At 39.1% G+C, this 25,276-nt stretch overlaps 1 protein-coding gene across 2 annotated transcripts in view; it reads right to left on the bottom strand.

Moving 5' to 3' along the window:
- The window catches only part of LOC136876459 (acetylcholine receptor subunit alpha-like), a 1,223,921-nt gene that overhangs the window by 72,794 nt on the left and 1,125,851 nt on the right, over window positions 1–25,276 (bottom strand). For both annotated transcript variants that reach the window (XM_067150449.2, XM_068228473.1), the window contains 2 exons: window positions 10,829–11,113; window positions 2,032–2,168 (listed from right to left, as the gene is read on the bottom strand). In XM_067150449.2, coding sequence (XP_067006550.1) covers window positions 2,032–2,168; window positions 10,829–11,113 — 422 coding nt within the window. The remainder of the gene's footprint in view (window positions 1–2,031; window positions 2,169–10,828; window positions 11,114–25,276) is intronic.

Raw genomic sequence — 25,276 nt, 5'->3', positions numbered from 1 at the left:
ATCTATTTACTTTTAATTATTATTAAACACAAATTACATTTTCAACAAGTCCTCTTATAATCTGCTGAGAAGCAGACATGGCTTCAGGTTGTCGAGAGCTGTCCACTGTCAGCATTTAAAGATGGTTTACGGACTCTGCATGAATTGACACCAAGTGCAGTGGACTGTTTGTTGAAGCTGGACATTCTAGTTTAATTATTTCTGTATTTTAACTTATATATTCATTGTATATTTTTACACATTATGCTTGTAAATAATAATAATAATAATAATAATAATAATAATAATAATAATAATAATAATAATACAGAAGAACCTCATTTATCTGGCCCTCATTAATTCGGATCAAAAACAATAAAAAAGTATTTTTACTTGTACAGTATTTCTTTTACAGGGTCGATTCTTCTTGGAATTGGAAAAAAGTCACTGGCAGTCTATAAAAGGACTGTCCTGGCATTCGCCTTGAATTGAGAATGGGAAACCATGGACTCTTCTGAGTTCCTTGGCACATTTGCACACATTCTCGGATGCTCAGACATAGATGTGAACAATGTAAATGACTGGTTGAAAAATTACTGTAATTTAGGCTGCGGCATAATGACAGATGAATAAATTATTGCCTCTTGTTCCTTGGCAGGTAATGACGAGAGTGATGGTGAATTCGAAAATGAAACTGGTGCTCCATCAGAAGAAACAATAACTCATGGAGAGGCAACAATGCAGCTGGACAAACTGATGACCTATTTAGAATCCTTGACTGAAACTACATCCGGAGAACTGTTGTTTGTAAAATGTCATCTTGATCATGCTGCGCACAAATGCCATACAAATGTAAAACAGAAAAAGCTCACACATTATTCTCGTGCATAAAACAGAGTCGTAAATGTACTAAGAAAAGTGTTCTTATATGCAAATGGGAAACAACAGAAAACCATTTTCAGGGTTGCCGACAGTGGGATTTGAACCCACTATCTCCCAAATGCTGGATACTGGCCGCACTTAAGCGACTGCAGCTACTGAGCTCTGTACATTTACTTTCAATTGTTGCTTGTGATGCTTAAAAAATAAATAAATCGATAGCTTTACTCGCATGCTCTAGATGTTTTGTCTGGAAGCGTCTTGTAAATTTGACAGTTTTTAAACTACCATTGGCTAAAATATCCAAGTAAAAATCAAAGAATATACCAGGGCCATTCCTGGTTATTTACAAGAATGTTTGTGAAACCTAGTTTTAGATAATCATCTTGATATTTGCACACTTTTGCTTTTGTTGAATAATTAATATTACCAACTAGAGCTGAAACAGATGTGGAGGGTGGGACACAACTAAATATTCATTCTGTTCTTTATTTGGTATTTTTGGAAATACGTGATATGTTGTAACTACCGGTCCTCCCATGGTGATGTTCGAATGCATCTCTAAGGTTCCGTTCATTGGAAGCTATGCAAGTTTTAATTATGGATGAGCAAAAGTTGCATTTTTGGCATGCAATTTTACTTTTAATGACAGAAGAAGTTACCTACATTTTTGTTAATGTGAAGTAAAACAGGGCTTACAGAAAGGCCTTCCGACAGGGCTCTTCAAGTGACTACTATTGAATGCACATTCAGTACATCACAGCATGTGAAGAATTGGAAGAGAGTGCAAGAAACATTGAATTTATTTACACTGTTACAAACAAATATGGAGCAGAAGTTTATGCAGGGTTTGAAAAATATGAGGGTGCACTGGTGAAAATTGTTGCTTTAAAACTATTAATATTTGTTTAATTTTCACCTAAGAGAACATTCAGAACTTTCAAGAGAACTCAATAGGCCTCAGTCTAAATGAGCAATGTGTTATAACAATGTACTTACATCTTGTACAGAGACAAAAGAAATGCCAAACTGAAGAAAGGAGAAGTGACTGAATAATTTGCGATGAGAGATGAATCCTTTCTCATGAAGTTGTTTCAGTAGTTTATAGGAGCTGTTGAGCTACTACTCTTAGGCAAAACTTACAGACTTACCAATACACAATATTCAACTCACCTGAAAGTATCGAGAATCATGGTGAATAGCACGAACTTGCCGAGCAGTGGCACCACGAGCGATGTGGGGGGAATGATCTCGGCAAGTAGCAGGAAGAAGACAGTGAGTGACAGCAGAATTGAAATGGATAAGCTCACCTGTAAATCACAGAACCTGTTAGTTAAATTCCTCTAGAATTTTCTGGTTGTTGTACATAAAGGCATCAGAAATTCAAACAATGGAGACTCATAACAACAAACTCTAATTAATCAAAATAGACACCATTAGATAAAAGGTATTTCACCCAAAAGATAAAATTGCATTCATGCTCATCTCGTAGAAGTCCGACACTCTAGTCGTAAGAATTTCCTCAGAGTCATCATTGATAGGTGTTTTATTACTGCACTGTTTCTATGCAAAGAAAAATGATCCAAATCTTTAAAAAGGTGGTAGCTGGTTGACAGGTCTGAAGAGCATGGTAGATGAGGAAGGATCTCGTAGAGTACGTGTTGTAGCTTTTGGACTTTTCTTCAAGTATGTGGTTGCACTTTGTCACGAAACTGTATAACTCTATCTGTTGACCAATCCAGACTGCTTAAAGGGTCATTTTTGATGCATTTCATCCAGAGGTTCACTCATCAACATCATAGAGATGCTTGTTACCTCCACCAGAGTGCTGGGGCTCCAGAGAAATCATCTACTGGCAGTGCAGTGAGCACAGTTGTCAGAGGAAGAACAAGGTATGCCCCGTCAAGAGAGGAGAGAACTCGGAAGTGTGCTCGTCACCACCAGAGTGATGCTAGCTGCTGCCGGGACATTCCTGCTAAGGAAACATCCGCTGGCAATGAGGTAAGTGTGGACACCCTGGGAAACAGTGGAACCCAGACAGACAGCTGCCGAACATGGATGCTTGCACCTGTACAAAGCTACGTGCCTCTAGGAATATTCGATGTGACATTGGTGACCATGGAAACATTGCAATGCAGATGCCCTGACCAGTAGACCGTGTGCTGAGAACTGCACCAATTGTTAGAAGGTTGAGAGTCAGGCAGGTACAGTGGACATCCCCGTCATGAGCTCTGTGGTTGCAGAAGGCTGAGATTGCACTGCCCTGAGGAGGGAGCAGTTTGCGGTTGACGATGTTGGGCAAATCCTGAGGGGGGTAGAGTTGGGACAATGACTACCTTGGAAAGACATTACCGAGCGTAGCTCAATGTACAAGGCAGTGGAAAGTCCGAGAGGTCAACGATGATCCACTGACTCATGTATGGGACTCAGCCAATGGCAAGAAATAGGTCACCCAGTTGGTAATTCCTAGAAATAGAAGGAAGGAAGTGGTGGCTGAGCTATGCAGAGACACCATTGGAGTTGAAGGGAAGGAGACCTAGAGGAAGATCGAGGGACAGATGGCTGAAAGGTTTAAAGCAGAGTATTGAGGCAAGAGAAGGGAACTTGGATGACAGTGAGAGAAGAGAAGTGGTGAATGGACAGAAAACGATGGAGAGGCTTATTTATGTTCCAAGTAGACCCAGCCTGTCATTGAAAACTGTTCCAGATGATGATGATCATGATGATGATGATGATGACACCTTGGATTGAGCCTGATAACGCTATTACTGGGTGCACCTGAGGACGGATGTTGAAAGATTGTGTCAAATGTTTGATATGAGTGGCGCAAGTCAAGGCCCTCGTACCTAGAGTAGGGGTCAGATGGAACAGTACAACGATGCAGTGTCCTTCAAGGGGATATCCATCAACATCACAAGAAAATTTCCTGAATCATATGCCAGAAATCCTACCTCTTTCTAGCTGTGGACTATTTCGTCAAATGGCCAAAGGTCTACACCATTCCCGAATCAGGAGGCGTCAACAGTGGCTGATGCTATGGTGAAGTATTTTTTCTGTTGCTTTGGTGTTCATAGGGAGCTGCACAGTGACCAGGGCAGGAACATTATTGGAAGTAGTATCGGCATATCACAGGGACTGGAATGAGAGGATGCCCTTCTCCTTCATAGCCTACCATGCATCCACTTATGAGATGACATGCATTGTACCCACCAGTATGGTCTTCGGAAAAGAGCTACATCTTCCATGATAAAGTTTGGGATGGTCTCGGAGCACGACTAACCAGTGACAGGCTGTGTTTGGGAACAGGTGAACTGGTTCAGTGACATTATGAGTATACCTGATGGCACTTGAAGGTAGTTAGCAACTGGGTGAAGGTCCTGTAAGTGAACTCTATAGAATTTCAGGAGGGTGACCAAGTATGGCTATACCGACCTATGGGGACGATGGGGAAGTCACCGAAGCTCCTGTAGCTGTGGTACTATTCATTCTTAAGTGGAGGCAATTTCCTCTAAATTGAGCCTTCTCTATCAAAGTCAACAACACACACAGGGACAAACTTTACATCGATTTGGGATAAATCTCTTCACTCCAATGTTTACCCAGGGATAATTATGTGTAGCATTTTCTGCAAATCCATAGATGTAGAAGTACAACTCCCATCTAAAACTACACTCAGTTTGATTCATAAGGAAATGTTATAATCAGGGTTGGGAAGTAATTGAGTAAAAGTAATCAAAGTACTTGTAACGATTACATTGTTAGTAATTTTTACTCGCAATTGTTACTTTTTACAAAATGTAATTTTTACTTGTAATTTACTTCTTGAAATAAAATTTTAATCGTTACATTCTAGTGATAGTTACATTCCAATAATAGTTACATTTTGGTGATAGTTACATTCTAGTTATTAATATGTATCGTACGGAGGCAAAAAATGTGTAAAAATAGATTGACGAAGATAACTTTTCCAGTTCTACTGCAGCAGAACCACTAGGTTTACCATTTCAGGATGAGGTACTTTCTCACCTCTCAAGTAATTCCAAAGACATTCCAACAATGTTCTTAAAATTAAATACAAGCAATTGTTCAAGTGCCTCTCTAGGGTGTCTTTTCAGTAAATGCAAAGATGTACATACTCGCCCTCCTAAGATGTCTCTGAGCAGTCAATCTCCTCAACACTAGTAGGAAATTTTCTGTTGATAACATTGCAATTTCTGTGGACAGCTGTATACACTGTACAAGGGAACAGTATTATACAGCTTTTTCTTCCGTCTCTTACAATCAAGGGACCTGCAAAATTGACTCCAATAACTTCGAACACACCAGCGTCCCAAACTCTTTCTTCATGTAGTGTTCCAGGGATTGTTGGAATCCTTGTCTAACTATGATGACTGCATCTGATACATTTGAAGATGACCTTAAGAATTATTTTTCTTGTTCTCAAGATCCAGAAATTTTCTCAGAAGAATATGAAATCCTGCTTGATTTAGTTCCAGGTGTTGATCTCAAATCATTAGTTCAACCATTTTCTTATCATTCGGAAGGAGGATAGGAAGGATACTGGAAGTACTCTTCATCCTGTTGATTTGTTACTCTAGGTTTTACATGTAGTATACCCTCGGTATCCTTGAAAATTGATAATGTTTTCAAACTTTATTTCTATTTTGAGGTGAATGCTATTCCTTGTATGATTTTCACTATTGTCCTCTCTCTTTGTAGCATTCAATTCTTAGCTAACAACTCCTATTCCTTGTACACCTTGGTTCATTTCCGAAGCATCCATGCAAACATTCTCAGAATCTTAGTGAAAGAAGAAATATATCTCATGTACCACATCTCTTCTTGGACTCCAACTGTTAGCGTAACTACCACTTCCTCTTCTCCTTTGTTGATGATCACTTCTGATTTTAGTCAGCTATCTTCTTCCTGCCCAAGCCAGCAATGTCCCTCCCACCATCACGATTCCACAAACATGCTGACAATTACTCAACCTCCTGAAGGGAGGTCATCTAGGTTTTCATGACCTGGAGTATGTCTCCACTCCAAGGGTCAAAAATATCATGTGCCCAGTCACCATGGCACCTGAAAACTTTTACCTAGTACCTGAATTTTCAAATTCGGTTTTGAAAATTTATTTTTTGAAATCCGAAGTTCCCTTACATGTACATTCCAACAACTTTATAAAGTAACAAGTTATGTGGTGTTTTGATTGTTTTATGTAGCTCATATACAGTATTCTAATCTGCAATAAACATTTTCACTGCTTTTGACACAGTCTTGAATTCTGTATTTGGTGCTTCATACGTTGGTACTTGACGTTTCAGTTCTGCACAAGAGCTGCCTAGCGTTCATAAGACCTGCCAAACAAGTTGCCTTTCATGTGGACATATAACAAATCGAGTTCCATTACAGATGATCAGTTATCGGTAGGCGAGTACAAGGATCAGACAAGAGTTGTGGAGAAATGCAGAGAACCACTATGTTAAATAAGTCTACAAACACTACATTACCGGCTTCCTTTTCATGACTAGCCATTCCTAAACTATTGCCACCAAAGCAGTGCTGATACATTCCCATGGAATTCATTCTTCGTATTTAAAAGATACGGAATGGTGCATTTGTCAATTCTTGTATTTTCACTGAACATTAAACTTTTAATTTAATTACAACATCTTGGTATTGAACGGTTTGCACTTTAGAAATATGGTTGTTTTAATTCTTGTGCGGTTACGGAAAATTGGCAACTTTGCATCAGACATCGAAGTCCGTGAACTCGGAAGCCATTTAATGCTGGTGATTTATTGTAGTCTATTATGTGTTTTATGTTTCTGTATTATACTTGAGAAAATTGGCAAAATAAAATAAACAAAGCCGCACAAATTGACTGATGTAAGTAAAAAACAGTGTACTCTTTCAGATTTCTTCGTAACACAAAAGATACAGAAGCGAGTGAAAGTGAGAAAACACTTGATGGAGGTACTGATTGTAGTGTTAAGCACAACAATGACCAGTGTGAAATTTATGGTGTTCAAGACAATGATACGTCAAAGTCAAACATTAAAAATACATAGAAATTTCAATTATCAGTCTAATGGAAATTTCAGCAATCGTGGTTTGAATTAATACCGTGGCTGCGCTATAAAGAAGAAATTGCAAAGTGTGAATTGTGCAGTAACTTTTCTAGCATTGCCAATCAGAATTCTAAAGTTGTATCTGGATTTTCAGGACCATTTATAGTGGAAACTTTTAAAAAAGACAAAAAATCCTATCCTCTCTCGAAGTGTCAGGAGGCTGAAAATTTCAAGGAAAAATCCCGAATGTGCACCTTTAGCTAAGTGCATAAAGAAAATGGATGCTAATATGTTACAGCATATGAATGCATTGTTCATGGCATCTTATCATATTGCAGAAAATAACAGATTCTAAACTGATTTTGAAGGTTTGGTTGGATTGTTAAGCAAGTTGAATGTTACTGATTCAGAGAAGTATATGAATGATAAACAATACAGAATATTTATTTGCCTCAGATATTCATGAAGATTTGATATGCGAGATTAAGGGAAGTTCATATGTCAGTGGTTCGACTCGTTGGCTGAACGGTCAGCGTACTGGCCTTTGGTTCAGAGGGTCCCGGGTTTGATTCCTGGCTGGGTCGGGGATTTTAAACTTAATTGGTTAATTCCAATGGCATGGGGGCTGGGTGTATGTGTTGTCTTCTTCATTATTTCATTCTCATCACGACGCGCAGGTCGCCTAGAGGCGTCAAATAGAAAGACCTGCAGCTGGCGAGCCGAACCCGTCCTGGGATATCCCGGCACTAAAAGCCATACGACATTTCATTTAATTTCATATGTCAGTATCTTTCTCGATGGATCAACAGATAAATCTGATGGGAAGCTGATACTTTAAATTCATTTTTTAAAAGAAAATAAGGTGAAGGAGACATTTCTTTCTATTGTGTCATTGGAGGATGCAACAAGTGATGGTTATATGGAAGCTCTAGAAAGAGAATAAAACTTGCATATCTCAATTAAATGATAAGAAATATAAAATTGATTATATAATGTTACAACAACAGTACAGAAACTACCTAAAGAATGCTAAATGTTACCCAGGAGCAGACATTTATTCTGACCATATATTAGCTGTAGAAGAGGTACTAATTAAATTGAAAATAACATGGAAAGAAAAGAAGAGAGAAGAAATTAATATTGAGAAACTGAAAAACAAAGACAAGTGCTGAGAACTAGAGGATGAGTATTGTAACAATAATATGCTAGGAAATGAAACCAAAATTGTAGAAAGGAGATGAGAAACTTGTAAAAAATAGGATAAAAGAAGCAGCTAGAAAACGCTTGGAGTCAAGGAGAGGAAAAGGACAAAGAAGGAATGGATAACATCAGATATGATAATCAAAATGGAGGAATTGCAGGAAATGGAAAAAAGGAAAAATACAGAAGGAGGAAAGTATAACTACAGGAAGTTAAATAATGAATTAAGAAGAGAAACAGAAAAAGCAAGGAAGAAATGGTTGTCAGAAAAGTGTGATGAGATAGAGCAACTGGAGAAAGAAGGGAAATATGACTTGATGTACAAAGAAGCAACAAATATAGTATTCAAAGAAAAGAGAATGAACAACAGCAATAAGGAAATAGAGGCTACAGATGGCACAATGATATATGAACCCCAAGGAATACCGGTAATAAAAAGGTGGGAGGAATACATTGAATGGCTATATGATTGGGACAACCAACCAAATGAAGAACTTCAATTAGAGGAGGAAGATATGGTTAAAAGGGATGAAAAAGGGGAAACGATGCTGAGAATAAAGATTGAAGCATAACTAAACGAGATGAAAAATAGAAAAGCAACGGGAATAGATGAGATCCCTGTTTAACTGTTAAAAGCATTAAATAAGGAAGGAAGGAGTTGATTGGATTATATAATCAGATATACAAAAAAATGGCCAAAGGACTTTAGTGAAATCATCTTCATCCCTATGGAAAAGTAAAAGAACAGCAGAAAATCTGAAGAACATAGAACATTGAGTCTAATTTCACATGCAGCCAAAGTCTTACTGCAGATACTCAAAAGAAGGATATATTCTGTCATATGCCTTCTCTAGATTTACAAAACATAAACATAATTATCTATTCCTCCCGTAGCATTTTTCAGTGACCTAATGCATACTAAAAACCTGATCCTGACAGATCCTCTGTTGTCAGAACCCACACTGGATTTCATCCAACTTATTCTCAACCACTGATCGCACCCTGCCTTCCAAAATTCCAGCGAACACCTGACCTTGTATACTGATCAATGAGATACCTCAATAGTTGTTGCAATCCTTCCTGTTCCTTTGCTTATAGATAGGTGCAATTACTGCTTTTGTCCAATCAGATGGTACCTTACTAACATTCCATGCTAATCTTATTACTCTATGAAGCCATTAAATCCCTGATTTCCCACTATATTTCACCATTTCAGGTCTAATTTAATCTATTCCTGTTGCTTTATGACAACTTTCCACTTTCTCAAGTGTAATTTCACCACTTTGCTGACTCAGCCACTTCTACTTTCTTTTTTCCATAAACCCCAATAATAGGCCTACTGATAGCTTCCCATCAAATTCCATTTCATTTGCCAAGTTGTTTCCAAGGGGTCCCTTGCTTGTTAAATAGGAGTGGGACTCCGTTACTTACATAGGTCCGTGGCTGGTTGAAAAGGTTGTGAGCCTGCTGGGTGAAAATTCTGTGAAGCAGGATGCTACCTTTACTTACACATAATCCAAGTGAGGATCTCTACTCTGGGTTAGGGACCACGGTGGACTGCACAGTTCTAGCTGCCTGAGCACAAGGAGGATCATGACTCAGTATATATCCGAGATGCCTAGTATTTTATGTTAAGATATGGATTGAACAAAAGTATCAGCATTTAAAAATGAGCTACTGTTTTATAATCAATGGGGAACAAATATTAGAAATCACTTTAAAAGTGTAAAAAAGTTGGGTAACACTCATCTTGACCATTAAGTGTTACCAACGCTGTGCTGAGAAATTATGAAAAGTAAATAATTATAGATTCAATATCTTGCAGTTGTTCCAGAACTGTTATTTTTAAACGTATTTCCCGGAACTGATTGTTTGACAAAAGTAAAGTTTATACTTTCAAATTTTTTTTTGGCAGAAATTTTGGTTGGAGCCTGAATTCACTGGCTATGTGCATTACTACTGCTAATGACTAACATCGAGGTGGTTTTCCACATATTCCGTAATCTGTAATAAGGACTTAATAATTTATTTCTTTAAATTCTCCCCGAGTGCGCCGCTGTTAAGGTGGGCTATGAGAATCGGATGTGAAGTAGTCTATTGCTTGTTTGAACACTCGCGGATTTAGTCCTGTTAAGAGAGTGAGTATTTGAGGTACGGTATGCATTACCGCGGTAGCTATGAACCTCACTAAAGAACAGGTTAAGGTATACCGGTACCATACGCATTTTAAAAGTAATGTACTCATAAAAAGATTTATCTTGTTAACACTTAGGCCCAAGGAACTTAGAATACTCAATGACTTAGGCCTACCTGAAATACTATAAATGGAACAAACCATTTACGCTTAGTTCCTTATTCTTAGATTCAGAAAATATGCTTTTTCCAAAGTGCGGAGCATGTAGATATTATAAATCAGTTCTTCATTTACTCGGCAGTTTGTAGTTTGGGAAATAAAGTGAAGAGTATGCAAGCTTTTCGTGTTACGTAGCAGTAAATTTAATTATTAAAATCCAAGTTACCGTACTGTACCTACTGTTTTACAAAATTTTCTGTGTGTTACATGAGTTATTGTTACATTCTGTATATTGCATCTATTGCGTAAATACTCCCATATACTAATTCTCTCACTATCCCCGATTGACAACGTGCATACGAACCTACAATATATAGTAGGTCGTTGATACGGATTTATTACGCACCTTCTCTCCGCTGTCGGAGGGCAGGTAGAAGACGAGCACTGTAAGGAAGGAGATACCCATGCAGGGAATGATGAGGTTCACCGTGTAGAACAAGGTCTTGCGCCTCATCGTGATATTGAATGTGATATCGAGGTAAGGCTCATCGCAGCACGTGTAGTACTTCTCGTTCCTCACAGCCGGTACCTCCAGGATGTCCCACTCCACAGACGTGTAGAACTCGGACAAGTCCACGCCAATCTCCACAATGTTCGAGTCCTTCTCCTCGTCGATGTGTCTTAGGTCCACCTGCAGAGAAAATAGGACCTCAGAACATGTCTACAAGTCCAACTCATAACTTTATTCTAAAGAACCAAAGATTCAGAAAATATGAATTTACCGAAGTGCGGAGCATGAAGATATTATAAATCAGTTTCTCTTTTACTCGGTAGTTTGTAGTTTGGGAAACAAAATGAAGCTTCTCGTGTTCTGTAAATGTAATTACTAAAAACCAAGGGGCCTACTGTTTTACAAAGTTCATATGAGTTACATGAGTGTCTTGTTGGCAAATCGAGGGTGATGCCACTGACCTGAACGCTCCGTGAAAAAATGAAAAAGAACAACAACACATATATGAAGTCGAAACTAACTAACACAAATTGAAAGCAATGCACCCCAAAGGAAGTTTTGGACTGTAATTCCATTTGACAAAGAGGAACGTCGAGTTGAGGAGTAAACTATAGAAATGCCAGTGGTACAGCGTGGTCTTTAGAAACGTCAGTTGTAGGAAAACATTTAAAAACAAACAAACAAACAAACACCATTTTTAAAGCGATAGCTTACTTCGAACAGAAATACTTAGCTATACAGTAGCTTTGTTTTTAAGAATACGTACCATGGTTGAGTTCGAAATCGAGAAAAGATCTATTTACTTCAACTAATGACATATTTCCCAGTACAGACTTCACAAACATCACATATACAAAAATGATCAGATATATTTTACACGCAAAGTACGCTGGACTATAGATCACGATGTCCTAAAAGGCCCCCAAGTCTTGCAAATATTAAGGAGACTGATGTTTCAATTTTCATTCCCTCTCACATTCAACCAAATGGTAACTTCCCTCATACCAGAAATTATTCGGCCGCTTCGAGTCTTTTTAGTTTATGCTGTATCATGGAATACCATATCTTGAAATTTTACTGTCTTTTCCACTGCAGCTCAGATGTAACAGACTAACCTCTCACACCACAATGTCTGTATTGAAACGTTCATTAACTTCCATATTCTACAACATCAAGATGTGATGTTGAATATCTCAAAAAGCTGGGAAGCAACACGCGCACGATATCCTATCAAATTTACTGCAAGTTCTGTGCCTCAGGCCGTGTCAGGTGCTCTTGGGCAATATCAACAAACTGCTTGCTTTGTCTCTTCGAAAGTCAATCACCACCACAGAAGCTGTACCAATAAAACCTATCTGGAGAAATATTCAAACTTTCGAGCTTCATTTCTGTTTAGAGTTTTCACTCATGGGATAATAATAATAATTTCGTGTGGCTATTTCTAGCCGGGTGCAGCCCTTGTAAGGCAGACCCAATCAGTGCCTGCCAACCAACTGCGGCAAATGAATATAGATTGTTGAACGTGGATCGGAATTAGTTACTCTGTACATTTCCAGTATTCATGTACAACATCTGCTATTTGCAGATTCCCTCCAGTATTCTTTGAAGCGTATCGCTCGTTTTCTGAAGCTGAGAATAAGGAGACGGGATGGATTCATCTTGGCGGCTGGGGACTGTGCAGTAATTAGTGTGGTGCTAATTGCGTTGGGACTAGAGATGTGCGCTGTCGCATCATCAAGAAGTAAATAACACAGTAAGGTAATTCCTCCTACAGAAACATCTACAGGCTCTGCCGAACATCAACTATGGAAACATTTAATCGGGAAAAATCTTTACTTTAACATCATGATCTATGATTAGGTACAGTAGAAATATGATACCCATTTCCTCTTGTTTTGGATAGATAGAAATTAAGGAGAGTTCTTTTCCCGGGTTGGACCGTTTTGTTGTTTTATGTACATTATGTAGGAGATTGCCGACGTTTTGAATTCACTGAAATATTATTTATCAAGATGAATGATGCACCCCTACTTGATCCAAAGTAATACCGGTATATCTTCCCAGACAGCTAAATTCAGCTATGAAGGTGGTCATTGTACTCGTAACTCGTAAGTTTAACACACGGGGGAAGCTTGATCTCTATGAGCTATTACTTAAATGCGTTGGAATTTACGATACGTACAAACATACAATTTCAGTATCAGTCTCAATCTGTTCTTCCAATCTTCTATAGGCCAAATAGGCGTTGTTAATGTGGCTTACAACGAAACGTTCAACATGCGACAATGGGTCCAAAGGAATAGTACTACGTTTTGCCAAAGCCCGAAGCCTAGGTTTCCTCCGGGACATACAATTCTTTTAAAGGAAACCAACATGAGAGGAGTGTGTAAAGGAAACTGATAGATATTTACAAATAATGCAAAATGATTTTTCTCATTATTATTATTATTATTATTATTATTATTATTATTGTCTTCTTCTTAATCTGTTTACCACCCAGGGTTGGTTTTCCCTCGGACTCAGCGAGGGATCCCACCTCTACCACCTCAAGGGCAGTGTCCTGGAGCATTAGACTTTGGGTCGTTGGAGACAACTTAGGAGAATGACCAGTACCTCGCCCAGGCGGCCTCACTTGCTATGCTGAACAGGGGCCTTGTCGGGGGATGGGAAGATTGGAAGCGATAGACAAGAAAGAGGGAAGGGAGCGGTCGTGGCCTTAAGTTAGGCACCATCCGGTATTTGCCTGGAGGAGAAGTGGGAAACCACGGAAAACCACTTCGAGGATGGCTGAGGAGGGAATCGAACCACCCTCTATTCAGTTGACCTTCCGAGGCTGAGTAGACCCAGTTCAAGCCTTCGTACCACTTTTCAAATTTCGTGGCAGAGCCGGGAATCGAACCCGGGCCTTCGGGGGTGGCAGCTAATCAAACCACTACACCACAGAGGCGGATTATTATTATTATTATTATTATTATTATTATTATTATTATTATTATTATTATTATTACCACCTTTCTAACTAAACTGATTATTAGTTGGTGACAAGGATAATTGAAATCATGTGAGAAGTCTCGTAAAGAAAATCCAAGTCGATCGGAACACTCCCAAACCAAGTAGAAAAGACGAGATATGGACATTTCAGTCTACAGCTATATTTCTAGAAAATAGGCTCAGAGAATTAGAGTAGGCGAAGCTTTATCTGACCCTGTAATAATTAAAAGGGCAATTCCTCAAGGCAGTATTATTGGAACTTTATGTTTTCTTGTATATGTAAACGATATGAGTAAACAAGTGGCTTTTTGCAGATGATGTTATTCTGTATAGAGTAATCAATAAGTGACAAGATTGTGAGCGACTGCAACGTGACCTCGATAATGTTGTGAGATGGACAGCAGGCAATGGTATGTTGATAAACGGGGTTAAAAGTCAGGTTGTGAGTTTCACAAATAGGAAAAGTCCTCTCAGTTTTAATTACTGCGTTGATGGGGTGAAAGTTCCTTTTGGGGATCATTGTAAGTATCTATGTGTTAATATAAGGAAAGATCTTCATTGGGGTAATCACATAAATGGGATTGTAAATAAAGGCTACAGATCTCTGCACATGGTTATGAGGGTGTTTAGGGGTTGTAGTAAGGATGTAAAGGAGAGGGCATGTAAGTCTCTGGTAAGATCCCAACTAGAGTATGGTTCCAGTGTATGGGACCCTCACCAGGATTACTTGATTCAAGAACTGAAAAAATCCAAAGAAAAGCAGCTCGATTTGTTCTGGGTGATTTCCGACAAAAGAGTAGCGTTACAAAAATGTTGCAAAGTTTGGGCTGGGAAGAATGGGGAGAAAGAAGACGAGCTGCTCGACTAAGTGGTATGTTCCGAGCTGTCAGTGGAGAGATGGCGTGGAATGCCATTAGTAGACGAATAAGTTTGAGTGGCGTCTTTAAAAGTAGGAAAGATCACAATATGAAGATAAAGTTGGAATTCAAGAGGACAAATTGGGGAAAATATTCATTTATAGGAAGGGGAGTTAGGGATTGGGATAACTTACCAATAAATTTCCAATTTCTTTGAAATCATTATAAAAAGGCTAGGAAAACAACAGATAGGGAATTTGCCATCTGGGCGGCTGCCCTAAATGCAGAATAGTATTGGACTGATTGATTTATTGATTGATTGGTTGCTTGATATGTGTAAACGAATAAGTCTAATGGATTGACTTTAAATTTAGGTTAATTAATAATCTATTTCAAAAACTAACTCAGTGGACGAAGGAATTAAAATAATAATTTATCTTCAATTAACAACCATGTGAAAGCTTTCAACATTATAGTTAAAAGGAGCTGGTACGTATATTCACTGCAGTAGGCCTAAATATGGTTTTGAGTCAATCAGTGGCGACTTCCATGACAGTTCAGATTGTTATACCAACACCTCCTAGATATATATTATCTAGATACCAACACCTCCTAGATATATATTATCCAGATAATATATATCTAGGAGGTGTTGGTTATACAGGCTTAGAAGAAAGAAAAAGGGCGATGTTCATTCCTTCGTGTTGTATAACGGCAGACATATTAGACTGAAGAAGAAAATTGCAAACAGTTACACTGACTTGCTTCAGACAGTCAATATTTATAAGAATATAAATAAAAATGTGTCTAGGATTGGTTTGTTGACAGTTAACTCTCAAGTCGAAGGAAGCAAAGGTTATATTAAAGTGTGACGTAAGTGACAGAGACAACGAGTCAAATACATATACTTGGTGCCTATATTTTGACATTGGTGATTTTAAAGTGAAGTTAGGGAATAATAAATTTATTCTGCATATATTTGTACTAATTAAATTACAATTAAGGTAGTCCGATTCATTGGCTGAATGGTCAGCGTTGAGCTTTCGGTTCAGAGGGTCCCGGGTTCGATTCCCGCCCGGGTCGGGGATTTTAATCGCCTCTGATTAATTCTTCTGGCCGGGGCACTGGGTGTTTGTGTTTGTCCCAACCCAGTGATACTGCCTAAACCTTCCCTATTTATTCGAGACATTCACCAAGAGAGCCGTCCGGCTCCATGGCTAAATGGTTAGCGTGCTGGCCTTTGGTCACAGGGGTCCCAGGTTCGATTCCCGGCAGGGTCGGGAATTTTAACCATCATTGGTTAATTTTGCTGGTACGGGGACTGGGTATATGTGTCGTCTTCATCATCATTTCATCCTCATCTCGACGCGCAGGTCGCCTACGGGTGTCAAATCAAAAGACCTGCACCTGGTGAGCCGAACATGTCCTCGGACACTCCCGGCACTAAAAGCCATAAGCCATTTCATTTCATTTTACCGAGAGAGCCACGTTAAGTTTCGTGAGAAACGTGACATATTTATTCTGGTCTGGCACGGACTTTGCGTAATTTTTATTTGTCAGTTTCAGCTTATACTAACTTCGTTCAGAAGAGGACTACAGACCCAGGATCGAACTACAGTATCAGCTTTACAATGTCATCTGTAAATCCAAGAGGACCACTTCAGACAACGTGGGATTCAACATCAACTACGAACATGTGGCACTAAACATGTAAGCGTCGCCAGCAGCGGAGGAAGGACATCAGGGGTAAAAGAACCTAGCAGACCACAGACGGGAATCGAGTTTCATCATAAAATTTAAGTACAATTTTGTAATATTATCTGTCCATCTATTTAGAAAATTTAACGATCTTCTTCAGTAGAATAGGAGTTCTATTAGTTATGAGTAGTTTTGAGGTATTTTCTTACTTCATTCTTACCCAGGTACAGGTAGATTTGAGAGTGAACATGTGTGTATTGGGTTCTATTAGACTAGAAGTACAGTAGTTTGTTTTCTAAAAATGTTACTACCTCAGTGCAATTTTTAAAAATAAGGCTTTAATAATCATTACCCTCCAGGATAAATGAGAATGTAAAAGAATCATTTCTGAATCTTATGAAACATTCTGGGATAAATTCTATGTTGTGTTTCATTCATTGCAGATTGTGCCATCTGCTAGAAATATTTATTTCAGATGTCTATGGTAGACTTAAAAACCAATGCTAATAATATTACATAATTAGAAATCGGGTTAAATGGAAATATAAAGGTCGTGAGTGATAAATGAAGTTAGTTGGTCATGTGGAATATATGAAAGTTGTGCTCAGCTGTAGTTGTATTTACCTGGAAAATGGGATGCCTGCGGGCAATTGTATAATTTTTGGAAGCATTCGTAATGCGTTCCGATGAAAGTGGAGCACGTGTTGAAATGTATTTCAACATTTGAATAATAATAATAATAATAATAATAATAATAATAATAATAATAATAATAATAATAATAATAATAATAATAATTTATAGACACTCAATGACCACGTGCTAGAGTATAGTCAATGTTAACCCACGTGATGTGCATAGTTAATGTTTCTACCCAGTCTTCTGAATAATAATATCATTTTGGAATATATCGTCGTTGTAATGTTAGAGTAAGATTAAAATAAGTGATAATTCTTGTTCAATCACAAGTCACGTCAGATGTTGAGAGTATAGAATTTAACAGAAGGTCAGCCTGAGTGCATGGAATGAATGTGATAGTGGTTAGAAATGTTTTTAAGTGTCATTTATTTGAAACGTGGTTCCTAATCTGACCACGTGCTCATCAAGGTGGACCAGAATATTCTAGCGTTGTCAGTGCTTTTGTTTGTTTATTGTAGATTGTTGTTTAATTCTTAAGGCAAAGATTAGTGACATAATTAATTCAGGGATAACATGATTTAGTGTGAGTTGAATAAGATTAATTTTATAAATATAAGCAAGTTCAAGCAAAGCAAAGTAAAGGAAAGTATTACAGTGTAAAATGGAAATAACGCTCATCAAGTTTTATGTAATGCCATAATCGACTCTAAATATTCATAATCATTTTCAAAGGAAATTTATGACTCAAATATTCTAATTAATAATCATAACGTGTGTTAGTTGAGAGACTATCTTCATTTAAGATAGAGTCGAGTGTTTTTCTGTAAAACAATGTACAGATTAGGTTCAGAGATAGCATGGTCATCCACCACGCACATTAAGTGGACATTACATTTTTTGTTTGTTTGAAATAACGCAGCTAGTATTATGCTTAAAGATGGCACAAAGATCGTTTATGGATGTTAATAGGAAGGAGTTTTTCCACATTTTAATTTTTGCGCAGCCAGAAGATAAGGCTATTTTTTCTTATTTATTCCTTTGCAGAATATTTCAGATATGTCAGCGTCAACAAAATCCAGCCATGTGAATTAATTTATGTGTACTTACTTGGTAATTGTAAATTCGTGAGTTAATCATGCAACGTTCAGCAAGAGATAATTGTTGTTAAATTTTATTTATATGTGAATATCTTAAAATAAATGTCAAGCCGGTTTTAAAATTGTTTCTTTTGCATTGTCGTCAACCCTTGTCCTTTAAATGCCTCTAAAATTGGGACAGCTAACAAACGAACGGTCCACCTGTGATCTCTCGTATGCTCGCTGAGTTAGACCGGGTAAATAGGGGGCACTATCTATCTGAGATTACAGGTACTGAAGGCATGTTCGTGTATATTAACAGCCAGGAGCACTAACAGAATGAGACAGCATTAAAGAGGATCTGAAGCCTAGGAAAATGGGCCAATATTTGACAGTGGATCCGGGCTAAATTGAAACAAATCCAGGATGAGTCCAGGAATAGCCTAGCAACATCACAAGGATATATCCAACCAATAACTATGAACTGGTTCTCACACGTCAAACACAGATAAGTTTAAATGTAGTTGTTCTCTGAAAATATGTTTAGGCACATATATAGCAGATCTCCTCTACAAGTGGACTCCAATCTTCCCACAGCAACGTGTCTTCTTTTTTTGTCGGTCGGGTGACGCCACAACTATACCTACGCACCCTTCCGACGGCAATCAAGCATATAGGCTGGCACTAAGTCGGAAGTCGGCCTTCCTAACATGTACACCCTTATCGTCCGTGATGTTAATCCTGCTCTCTCCGATGACGACATCTATACGGAACTCCGCTCAACAGGCATCCATACTGCCTCCAGACACTATGCCGGACCACACCCATCGCCTGATGTACTCCTGTATGTTCCTTCTTCCGACGACTACTTCAACCTTCTAGATAATGGAGCATGGATTCACCGCCGCCTCCATCGAGTCGAAGCTAGTCCTCCGAACATCATGGCTCAACTACTCCTCGGCGCACCTGATACGCCTGTCACAGCCGATTCGTCTGTAGCAACCGCGCCACCTCCATCTACAACACTGTTCCATCCTGCGTCGTCTATCTGCACCACCACCACCACCACCATCACCACCACCACCACTTCTGCTCACGCCTCCTCCAACATTTCTATAACCACTTCAGTTATGTCCCATCCTTTCGCCCTTATGACGTCTCCTCTCCCCATCTCTCCCACCACTGACCAACTTCGTCCCGAGTGCACCTTACTTCAGCCACCTGCCGAGGGAACTACCACCGAAGCGCCTGCAGATACGGCCCGTCCACCGTCGTCACCGCCGCCGTCCAATAGCCCTACCACTTACACTTGCGTCGTTCGCGGTGTGGACCCTAGCATATCATCTGAAGACATCGTCCATAAACTCCGTCAAGCAGGATTACCAGTGCGCCGAGCGTTCCGGATCTTCAACGCAGATGGACCCACGTATTTAATGAGACTCCACCTTCCTACACCCGACGACGCTCAACGACTTATCCACCATGGTATACAGACACCCACCACGCTACTTTTCGCCACCATCGCCAACCTCTCATCTCCTCGGCCTCCTTCTCACTTCTCTTGTTAATTTCTCCTCCTTCTATCACATCCTTGCAATTCACCTTTTCCCTTGCAACCTTGGTTAAATCTTCCCTTATTTGCATCTCTGTTATACATGTCTTTGTATTTGTAAATCTGTCAATAAAGGGCTGGATACCCTGCACGTCCTTATTCTCATCTCCTTTACTTATTCAAACCGCTTTTACCATCTCCCTCTTCTCTCAATTCTCCCAACCCCGTGTAATCTCCTGGCCAGAGAGAGGGCGTTATCCTTTAGGTGGCCCGCCCCACCCCTACAGGAGGGTGGGGAATGAAAACGAGAAAAAAGTATGTTTAGGATCGGTGGATGCAGAGTGGGTCTCGGCCCACAAGTGATCATAGCTGGTCCGTGCAGCTCTACACTCCTACCGACCAAGCGAGCAGAGGAGGGGTGGCCACGGCTCTACCGTGGTTCTACGCCTCTGTATTCGGGAGACAAGACAGGGATGGACCTCAGGGCTGGCCCCAACCGTCGGCTGTCCTGAGGATGGTTTTCCGTGGTTTTCCATTCTCCTGCACTAAGGCGAATACCGGGACAGTTCCTAATATAGGCCACGGCCGCCAATCCCCTCACCTTCTCCGTGCATCTCCTTCACCATAACAAATCTCCCGGCCTGAGAGACGGCGTTACCGTCTAAGGGGCCCGCCTCCCCCTTCAGGGGAGGAATGAAAACGTTTTAGTAGTAGTAGTAGTAGTAGTAGTAGTAGTAGTAGTAGTAGTAGTAGTAGTAGTAGTATGTGTTTAAGGTGGTTTGCTCTCCGTAAATTTATTTTAATTGCATTCAATGTCGATTATAGATTTTCTTTCTTTGCAAGTTTAATTTAAGAATATTATTCATGCTTGATTTATGTTTAACCTTTTAATTGAATATCAGCAACTTGAAAACTCAGGATCTTTAAAATAATTCAGAAAGGAATATGATATATTGTTTTCATATAGTTAAATTCATTTTTATAAGCCAGAGCTTCAATGTCTGACGTATGATGTTAACCTTGAATGAAGGAGAAACAGTCATCTATAAACTGGTACGTTACTTATGTTGATGTCATGAAGATATTAGGTGGAAGAGGAATCATCTAAAGTCGTGCCATATAGCTTAGAGTCTTCATATTAAAAGGATGTGTCAGTTGACAGATTTATGAACCAGTTAGAATTGAGATTAATAGGTTGGAATCGTCATAATTATTCAGGTAAAGTGTATGAGAATTTTATGTAGAAAACATAGTATTTCATGAAAATGAATGTTCATTGGGAGATTTATAGATATCGAATATGCAAATATGGTCTTCGTAATAAGACTGATTACTTTTTGTGTACTGGTATTGCAGATTTAATGTTTTATGTGGGAAATAGTCTTCATAAGTAATTGAGATATTCTGAGTAGAATATGAGGTGAATTATGAATTGAGAAAGTAATATATTTTATTGGTGCATCACAAGTGAGTTACGGTAGTAGCTGGTGATGTGATGAGCGTAGGAAGTCCTCATGAAATTACCTTGGCATGCAGACTATTAAATGGAGGTAGATTTTACCAGTCCTTAATAATACTGGAAAAACTACATGGTGAATATATATTTTCGAGGCTAATACGTTGAGAAGAAATGCGTATCGGCTAACAACACACTGAAATATACAGAATAATTAGGGGAAGTTAGATGTTGGAGAAGGGAAAGTCACGCATTTATCATAAATGTAATATTCGATTTTTTATAGACTGTTCGTCATTGGGAGAGAGATTCAGGTTTTTAATTCAGAGTCCCTTAGATGACATTGAATATAGAGTATATATAGATGGAACTAATGTTAAGGTCTCTTTTATTTGCATTTCAAGTTGTTTCAAGTAACCAACAATGCTATTATAAGAAACGTCATATTTTCAGGTTGCAGATATATTTTAAATGTTTTAACTTATATACCTTAATAACCTCAGCAAGTCCAAACTAATGATAATTGACAGAGCGGCACAGATCCAGCTGACAGGTCGATTAAGGGAACTGGAAATGGTAAATGACTTTATATACATCTGTGATACTGGAAGTTCTGACATAGAGATTAGGAGAGGTATCACCTTAGGGCGCGTTGCCATGAGCAAAACTCAAAAAATATGGCAGAGCAGAGCAATCACAAACAGTACAAAGATCAGACTAGTTGATTCTCTTGTGTTCTCTGTCTTCCTTTATGGTTCCGATACCTGGACCCTCAAGGCAAGAGCTAAGTACCGTATCGACGCCTTTCAGATGTGGTGTTGGAGAAGGATGCTCCGTGTACCTTGGACGGAAAGAAGAACTAATGCATGTATTATTAAAAAACTGAATATCTCCGAACGTCTCTCCTCTCGCGTCATAAAGAGAATCGTCCAATTCTTCGGACATATTGTAAGACGTGATAGTGAAAATCTGGAGAAATGTATCATGGAAGGCAAAATTTTCGGCAGAAGGCCACGAGGAAGGACATCGAGCAGGTGGACTGATCAAGTTCTGCGTACCACCGGTCTGATTTTCCAGCAGGCTTTAAGAGAAGCTGAACATGGTCAAAGTTGGCGCCGCTTAATCCAGAATATTGTGTGAAGTCAAATGGGGTCACGACGCTCAGCAATGAGTTACACGATTTATGATGATACCGTAATAGGATAGTTATTCCATGTTTTCTTTCTTGAAAGGAATGAATTAGAATTAAGGGAATAATCACATTTAAACCATCTTAAATCCAAGGGAGGAACTGATTATCTTATTTCACAATATTGAGAGTGCGCCGTTATACACATAAACTGTAACGCCAGTCATATTTTGGGCAGTTTCGTTTGTGAGCATGTAACCTGTATCTTGCTTCCCGAAATCCAATTTCCTAATAATGTTAAGGGATTACTTAAATTGTTCAGTCTTTCCTAACTTTGATAGACATGTTCATCGCCATATCAGTTTTCACTGACGGGATCGAGTCAGTATCAACATATAGAAGGAAGACATTCTTTATATTGTACTAATGAGGTGATCTAATAGCAGATTATTATGATTTGACATTTATGTGCTGTAAAGTCTTGTATCTTAATGTCTATAATACATGTTCTTTTTAAAAAGGAACATTCCTATATCAAACATATCAATGATTTTATCAATATATTCTTAATTCTCGTCAAATCATACTTTAGCTAGTCATTAACTGACAGTATAATATTGTGAAATATAAAACATAAAAATAAGAAAATACTGAGTCCAACTTCCCCATCCTTCAGAATCATTACCACGCCCAGGAGAAGTAAGTATCATGACTCATTGACTGACAGCGAACCGGAGCAACGAAGGGAGGTTTGGACGGGCAAAGTTATTATTATTATTATTATTATTATTATTATTATTATTATTATTATAAACACATATAACTACATTTACAAGTGGTATTACTTGTCGTTGAACCCTAAAGGAGACAACGTACCATATTTTCCCCTACTGAAGCTAATGATTTTTCTAACCGTTGAGTTGCATTCCGTGTTGCTACCGTACAGTGAAGACATACTACTGCTAGTAGTACTACTACTACCAACTGTTTAACATGCCTTCAACTGCTATGAATTTTAATACCGTAGTCTTCGGAGAGTAGGAGTTTTATCCGAGGGCGTTTTTAACGTGCTGGAAACCAATGGTACGAAGTTGTTGTATTTGAACACCTTTAAATGTCACAGACCTTGCACGGAATCAGACCTGCTATCTTGGAAATGGAAGGATAATGACTAACAGACTGCGCCACTGAGGTCAACGATTTGTCATCATGCTAGAACGTTAGGGACGGGGGAATTAGAATAAAATTCAGTTTGATGAAACCACACTGCGATACAAGTTGAGTACATGACAGGTTTACGGTTTATGTAGGCCAAGTGTCACCCACATCAGTTATTGAAGAAGTGCCAGCAGCTGAGACCACAGTCATTAGTGGCTTATTGTCACACCTGTTGTAATTATTACAGTGGCACACTGTTGGCACATTATGGCCAGCTCACTCAGCCCAGAAACGGTACATCTCACCAATCACAATTCTCTCGACCTAAAACATATCCTGTAAGATAAATGCATCGTGAATATTACTCTCTGGTTGCTTGAGGGATTCATATTCTATCATTAAGCTTTCGGGATCAAATTATGGAGTTAATGGGAATTCAGTATTTTTCAAAAGGTAGACATTCGTGGTAGTAGAGTAGATGTACTAGCATAGCTTCATAAGTACACTAGCGGCACCTGTGCACTTCGCTACACGTAAAAATGGTAACGAGTTTTTTAAGAAAATAGTTCAGTAATAATAATAATAAGGTCCATCGCGCTCTTCAAATTGAAGGGTCAAAATGCGTTCAGTAAGTTACGTACTGCCGGATGGTTACAATTAAACTTTCTCAACTCAACCGTCTCTATGTGGAAAATGAGCGACCGCATGAACAGGGAACGGAATGTGAACATTACCAAAGACATGGCGAAGAGAAACAATGAATAAGCAGTTCCATTGAAACATTTTTAATGTTTTGCCGTATAATACAATATTCCTGATTTTGTGAATATAGCGTCCGTCACACTACAAAGTGTGCTCGAAATGGCACCTTTCTGAAAGCTCGCTGCACGAAGCATCTCCACGGGCAAGCATACAGTACGCTTTGATGAGCGAACGTTCCGCTGATAAACTCTTTCACGTACGGTGAACCATACAATTCTTGTAGCGCATAATATAGCCATAATTCCCACCGAGTTTGGTAAGCGTACTATAACTAGTTTCCTGTTTGTCTAGAGCAGAGGTGCTCACGCGGGGACACAGTACTGTAAGTGGGCGGACTGGGAGGCGATGAGCGTATGCTGTTCAGCCACAGTGACGTTGTGGGTACGTCACAGGCCGTGAAGTTTGGGCGAAGTTCTCCCAGGCACTCTCGATCACTGCGGCGATACCCGAGTTTGAAATGGAGGTAGAAAATAATGAAAAGGGGGGGGGGGGGGCAGAAATTCACGTCATTTTCAATTTACATTGTAATGAATAAGTTATTTATGTTCATTGTAGTTTATATATTTTGACCGGACACAAGAAAGAGTAGAGCCTCCCTGGCTCAGACGACAACGCGTCGTCCTGTCACCGCTGGATACCGTGGTTCAGATCCCGGTGACTCCATGTGAGATTTGTGCTGGACAAAGCGGAGGCGGGGCAGGTTTTTCTCCGGGTACTCCGGTTTTCCCTGTCATCTTTCATTCCAGCAACACTCTCCATTATCATTTCATAGCATTCATCACTCATTAATAAATCACCTTGGGAGTGGCGACCTCATTGTAACAGCCTATATATGTTTCATTCATACATCCCTGACCCGGTCAATGACTGGAAAACAGGTTGTAGGTTTCAATTTTCACAAGAAAGAGTTACAGTTGGGCCCATGAGAGTGGAAGTCTGACATTTGAGCGGCGAAAGCAGTAACTACGAAGTACGCTGCGTTGTCATAGTTACCTCCATCTGCGACATATTACCCTTTCATACAG

Source organism: Anabrus simplex, chromosome 1 (assembly GCF_040414725.1).
Source record: "Anabrus simplex isolate iqAnaSimp1 chromosome 1, ASM4041472v1, whole genome shotgun sequence".
Lineage (NCBI taxonomy): Eukaryota > Metazoa > Arthropoda > Insecta > Orthoptera > Tettigoniidae > Anabrus > Anabrus simplex.
The sequence above is the reverse complement of the archived record's forward strand: the minus strand, read 5'-3'. Positions and strand labels throughout refer to the sequence as shown.